Source organism: Propithecus coquereli, unplaced genomic scaffold (assembly GCF_000956105.1).
Source record: "Propithecus coquereli isolate 6110/MARCELLA unplaced genomic scaffold, Pcoq_1.0 Scaffold531, whole genome shotgun sequence".
In the NCBI taxonomy this organism is placed as follows: Eukaryota; Metazoa; Chordata; class Mammalia; order Primates; family Indriidae; genus Propithecus; species Propithecus coquereli.
The window spans coordinates 916,548-922,569 of record NW_012151186.1 but is presented as its reverse complement, the minus strand read 5'-3'; the positions used below and the strand labels follow the sequence as shown (position 1 = coordinate 922,569).

The 6,022-nt window shown below is 64.6% G+C and overlaps 1 protein-coding gene across 1 annotated transcript in view; it reads right to left on the bottom strand.

Annotated features, from left to right (window-relative positions):
• LOC105820634 (protein CBFA2T3-like) overlaps positions 1 to 4,542 on the bottom strand; it is a gene marked incomplete at its 3' end in the record, with an annotated part of 19,402 nt that extends 14,860 nt beyond the window's left edge. Inside the window, exons 1-2 of the mRNA XM_012657163.1 lie at positions 4,414 to 4,542; positions 4,268 to 4,339 (exon numbers count right to left, since the gene is read on the bottom strand). Of these exons, the coding sequence (XP_012512617.1) occupies positions 4,268 to 4,339; positions 4,414 to 4,542 (201 nt within the window). The remainder of the gene's footprint in view (positions 1 to 4,267; positions 4,340 to 4,413) is intronic.
• Between the last annotated feature and the right edge of the window lie 1,480 nt (positions 4,543 to 6,022).

The window sequence follows — 6,022 nt, the reverse complement described above, 5'->3', positions numbered from 1 at the left end:
GGACACCAGGGACGCCGCCTGTCCGGAATCTACAAAGCCCTTTGCGGAGGCGGCCTGGCTTGGGCCACGAGAACAGAACAAAACCGAGAAGCGAGGAGAACCGGGGCGGGGGGTGGACGGGCGCGGCGCGCACGGGGGCCACCCAGGCCGCGGAGCCCCGTCACACCGAACCGCCACGGCTGCCGCCCAGCAAGCGCCTGCCTCGCACCACCTGCCTGCCGCGACGTTCTGGACACCGGGGCCAGGACAGACAGCGCCCTGCCCGCGCCGGGGGCAGTGGGGACCTAATACCACCTCCTCCGGGCAGAAAGGAAGGCGAGGAGACCCGGAGAACTCGCACTGCCCGGGGGCTCTGCCTGGGCACTTCACGGAGGCCGATGACGCCATCGGCCCATTTCACAGGAAGGGCCAGGCACAGAGAGGTGAAGTAATCTGCCTGAGATCACACAGCAAGTCCCTGGCACTGCCCTGCAGCGTCCCGGGCTTCCTCGGACTCAAAGCCCCAGTGTCATCTATATGCTCTTCTCCTTCCAGGGCTCGGGGGACTTGCAAGGAGGTGGCGGGTCTGGCACTCAAACCCCAGGCAGAACGGAGGCCCCTCGCCAAGAACAAACGGGGAGGTGGCCGCATCTCCAGACCCCACCTTCCACCCTGGGTTGTGGTTACAGGTGGATGCGCCGGTGGCCGGGACCTCACGAGTCTCGAATCTCGTTTGAGTGTTCCTGGCTGTGTGGCCTGGGGAGAGTCACCACACCTCTCTGAGCCTCACTTTCCTCCTCTGTGAATGGGGTGATGGTGACCTCCCATGGGGCAGGTGGGAGATCAGATGAGGTGACGAGGGCCGTCTTCACGGCTAGAGCCACGCGTGGACCCGGGCATCCTGGCTCAGCCGCCTCCTCCCTACCGGCCACGGGGGGCGGGTCTCTGCCAGTGCCCCCCCCGCTCCTCTCCCGGGCGCCGACGGGGGCGTTTCCCATTGTCTCCCCCGCCCGTCCCGCCCCGCAGGGCCCCGTGCGTCTTTCTCACGCTGCGCCGGGAGCCTGGCGCAGGGCCAGGCGGGCCTGGGCGTGTGCCCCTCGGGGCACGGCTGCGTGTGGTGCCCGGTATCGGGTCTCAGGCCGGGCTCCTGCCGAGCGGCTGCCCCCGAAGGCCGTGAGCTCCTCCAGCCCCGGCACGGCCTCACCCGCTTCCCGAGCTCCCGCCCTTCCAGAAAGTTCCCAGACCCTGGTGGCGGCTCCCCGGGGCCCATGGGAGACCCTGTGTTTTTCCCAGACGGCGTGTCCAGTCCCAGCCGAACGTCACTAATCCGATGACAGAGGAAACAGCTTTCCAAGTCTGGGCGGAGCCGGTGGGAAAGAACACAGAATGTGCCGGAACAGGCCACTCCATCCATCACTGTCCCTGTCCGCCTGTGGTTCCCAGCCCTCCCTGCTCAGCTGGGAACTGGCCGCGGCCCCGTGCTCCCAGCCCGGGTTCTAGAACCCTCCGTGGGAGGCGGATCCATGAGCATCAGGGTGGGAACCCGTCTTCATGCTCTGCCACCTCTGGAAGGAACGACGCTTTAGTCCAGTTCTGCTGTGACCTCAGTGGCCCTCACAAAAGCCATGGGTAGCGGGAAGGAGGGCAGGTAGCACAGGTGATGATAGGTGACGCAGGTGACCTGCCTTGGCTGCTCCTGCCTCAGGGCCTTTGCACAGGTTACGAGGCGATGAAGCCCCAGCGTGTGCCGGGCCTGACATGAGCATGTGTGTGGATCACCCTCCTTCCATCCCCCCATGAGTCTGAGGTCAGCAGATGGGGAAACTGAGGCAGGGGTGCCGGGCCTCGAACCCAGGCAGCCTGGCTCCGGAGTCCACTCACTCTGTGGTCCTGGGACGGGCTACCGCGGGCCCAGTGGTCCCAGGACAGACGCAGCCTTACCGGCCCCTCCCTGGAGCTCCGGGCCCCTCCCACCTGCCCTGCCGGCCCCTCTCGTCCCCGACGGCTGAACTGGCTGCGTGGCGCCAGGCAGACCCGGCATTGCGTCTTTCCTCATGGGAGTGTCTGAGGACCAAGGACCGTGTTTGGACGCTGCACTTTGTAAGTGAACCTGAGAATCGTCATGGAAATCGGGAGCTGGGACAGAACTGTCCACTTCTTGGGGCAGAATGCCTCCTCCGCCCCGGCCTGCCGGCCACTGGCTGCCCTCCATCCCTCGCTCCCACCTGGCCCCAGGACCTTTGCACCTCCTGCAAAGCTTCCCCGAGATCTTCGCAAGGCCGAGTCCTTCTCATTACTCGGGCTGTGGCTCAAATGTCCCTCAGAGGAGCCTTCTCTGAGCACCCAACTCAAAACCATCCCCACCCCCAGCAAGTCCCACCACGTCGCCCGTTTACCATCTTTGGGGCGGCCGTCGGCACCTGGAGGCACCGTTTACGTTGGCCCTTGTGTGCATCGCCTGCTTCCCTGAGGACAGAGCCCAGATGGTGCCTGACACCCAGCAGGTGCCCAGGGGAGTTTGCTGCCCACCCATGAGAGAGACCCGCCACCCGCGTCCCAGGCAGCAATGGAAAGCCTGGCTCGAACCGGCACCTGTCCCTCCGCTGTGCGAGTCGGGGAGAAGGACACCCTCGCGGGTGCTGGAGGACCAGGGAGCTACTCGAGTCTGTCCTGTGACGAGGGCTCCGTAAATGCCGGCTCCTCCCAGCCATGGGTGGACTCGCCGCAGCTGACTCAATTCTCCACCCTGCCGGAGCCCACGCCCCTGGCAATGTGAGCGCAGCTCTGCCCGTGGAGGGACGGAGCCTGTTTCCCTGCCCCTCGGACCTGGGCGGCCCAGGACTTGCTCCGGCCAACAGGACACGGCGTTAGTGGCGTCGGCCGCTCTGAGCCTGGCCGCGAGAGGTCACCAGCTCCACCTGCCCCCTCCTGGGGCCCCCAAGTGGACACGTGCAGGCTGTGGGATGGGACGCACCAGCTGTCCTGGCTGAGGCCCCAGACGCGGCCGCAGCTGCTGACCGGGCCCACGGCCGGCCACAGAACCAAGAGCAAGCCCAGCCGAGCCCACGAGAACCACGGAGCTGAGCCTGCCAACCCGCCAAGCAGGAGAAGCGCGGGCCAGAGCACGCTGCTGGTTTTAAGCCACTCAGCTCCGGCTGGTTTGTTGCACAGCGAAGGATAACCGGTACACGTTGGTGTGTAGAGTCTCAACGTGTCGGCGCTGGAAGGCTCCCGAGAGACCGGCAGTCAGACCCCACAAATGGTGACGTACAGGCCAGGGCAGGACAGGGGACTCGAGCCGTCCCCCCTCCGGCTGCACCCGCCACCTGCTCGCCGCTCCCCGTCCCCTCGGGGGTGCCGGCAGACGGGGCAGTTCCGCCTTGGGGCGCGTCCTCTAACCAGACAAGCAGGCGCACTCGGACGCCGTCCCCAGGGGGTTCACCACGGCGGCGCGCACGAGACCAACACCAGGGATAAGCGATCCGGCCCCTCAGAGAGGCCGGTCACACACATCACGCATTCCGCGCGACACTCCGAACCTTAAAACCTGCACCTCGGGTGCGTTCACTCCGGACAGCTGTCCAGCGCACCCGCTAACCCGGACAGTCCCACCCCGCGCCGTGGCAGACCGACTTCCAGGAACAGAGCAGCAGAAGCGCAAACAAACGTGCGCCCAGACTGATGCACGAGCACGTTCATCAGCCGCCTCGTCACGGGAGGCCCAGCTGGAAACTACCGAAATGCCCATCGAGAGCTGAGAGATACACGAGCCGCGTCCTTCCTTCTGGGGACGACAGGACATAAGGACAAACAGCGCCAAGAGCAACCCAACAGACCTCACGCGTGCGGCGGGGGAGCCAGGCCCTGCGGGGCACTGGGCCGAGAGGTCCCATCTGCAGGAAGTTCGAAACCAGGCGACGCTGCTCTGTGACACTAGAGGTCAGGACAGAGGACAGGGAGTGACCACAGGGCCACGGGGGCCCGGGGGACAGGTCAGGAGACGTCTGTTGATCCGGCCGACACTCACACACGTGTGCACGCTGTTCTCTGGGTTGTACTTCAAGTGCGTGTTCACTCGCGAAAGTGATGTCACGGAACGCCGTTCACTGCCACGGAAAAGTTACCCAGGAGCAAAATCAGACGTGACAAAGCGTATAATTCCATCTCGGAAACGCGCTCGGGAACATGGCTGGGAAGGAAGCGTGGCGCGTCCCTGGGCGGCAGACGGTCAGGCCTGCCGCGTTCTCGCCTGTGGTTTTAGAGGAGGGTCAGGTGAGCCCAGACTCACCGGCTTGCGTTTGGCCGCGGAGCCCAGAGCAGCCGTCCACGGCTTCCTGGGGCCGAGCAGGGCGGGGAAGGGCTGGGGGAGGGCACAGAGCTCCAAGCAGCTGGAATTAAAGTCTTCCGCGCTCCCCAAAGGGCCGCAAATGGGACCCAGATGTCCGGGCCTGCTCGCCGCGGCTGGCACGCAAAGGAAGCACATTCCTCGCCCAGCTGCTGCGGCTGCACCGCCAACAACAACCGCTCCCGCCCCACCAGAGCCGTGGTGGGGGCAGCCGCCATCTGGGCCGCCCGCTGCCTCGGCTGGGGGGGTGCTGGGCGGGTGCTGGGCGGGGCGGGGGCAGGGAGGGAAGGCGTCTTCCGTCCTCACCCGCCCTGCACGCTGGGAGCCTGGGCAGAGTTCCACGGGGGCCACCGTGGGGAGGGGCCCACCTGCAGCCCGGGGTGGGGGCAGCAGAGTAGGAGCGGCTGCAGGGATGAACATGGTGGCGTGGCCGCCTGGGCGGGGTCTCGCCTCCATCAGAACCTCACCCCTGCCCCCTCCTGTCCGATGACCCAACGCAAGCCCCCTCCCTTCTCTGAGCCTCAGTTTCCTCATCTGTACGCGGAGCGGATGCTATTCCTGGAGCTTGAGCGCAGGGCCCTTGGGCGGCCGGCGAAGGCTCCTGCAGTGAGGGCACCCGGTGGGATCGGGCGGAAGAGCTCAGTGGGGCAGGGCAGCCGCGTGCACCGTGCACGGGCATCGTGTGTGCGTGTATGTATATACGTGTGTGTATGTGCACGTGTGTGTACGTGTGTACTCGGGGCGTGGGCGTTTGCATGTGCGTTTTCTCTAGTGAGAGGTGTGTGACCTCAAGAAAGTCTGCAACCCCCCACTGCTGAGCAGACGGTCTCGTGTGCACCGAGCATCTGCGGAAGGGAACAAGACACTGCCTCTGGGGAGGACGGAGCGGGCGGGGCAGGGAGGAGGCTTCTCCTGCGTCCCTTCCGTCCAGGCCGCCCCTCCTGTACGCAGACCTGCGGTCCCCAACCCTGGGCCGCAGACCAGTGCCGGTCCACGGCCTGTTAGGAACCAGGCAGCACAGCAGGAGGTGACGGCAGGTAGCCAGCCAAGCTCCACCTGTATCTGCAGCCACTCCCCATCGCTCGTGTCACCGCCTGAGCTCCGCCTCCTGTCAGAGCAGCGATTCTCACAGAAGCACGAACCCTGCTGCAAACTGCGCACAGAGGGATCTAGGTTGCAGCTCCTTATGAGAACCTAATGCCTGGTGATCTGACATCCAGCGGGGGCGGTGACGCTAGCGCTGGGGAGCGGCTGCAAACACAGATTATCATCAGCACAGAGGTCTGACTGCACAGAGACCATGATACATCAGTTGCTTGCAGACTCACATCAAAACCCTACCAGTAAGCGGCAGGTGGCAATTAAGCTGCATTTGGCGGCAGCTTTAACTCAGAATCCGACACTGATTTTAGTCCACGCGTGGCCTGCCCGTTATTTATTTACCACCTCCGTCCACCCCGCTTTCCCGCACCACGCACTTGTCTCGGTCACGGTTTTGGCAAACCCACAAGCTCACCCTAGCAAAAATGAGTAAAACGCAACCGGCACTGGAGAGCTTCTTTGCAAAGACCCAGTGACGAGACAGCAGCAGACTCTAAGACTGACAACAAAACAAAAGCTGCATTTAAAAGAAAATACCAAGAATCCTGCTTAAATGACGGGTTCACTGCAACAGGCGATTCACATTCTCCAAGCCGC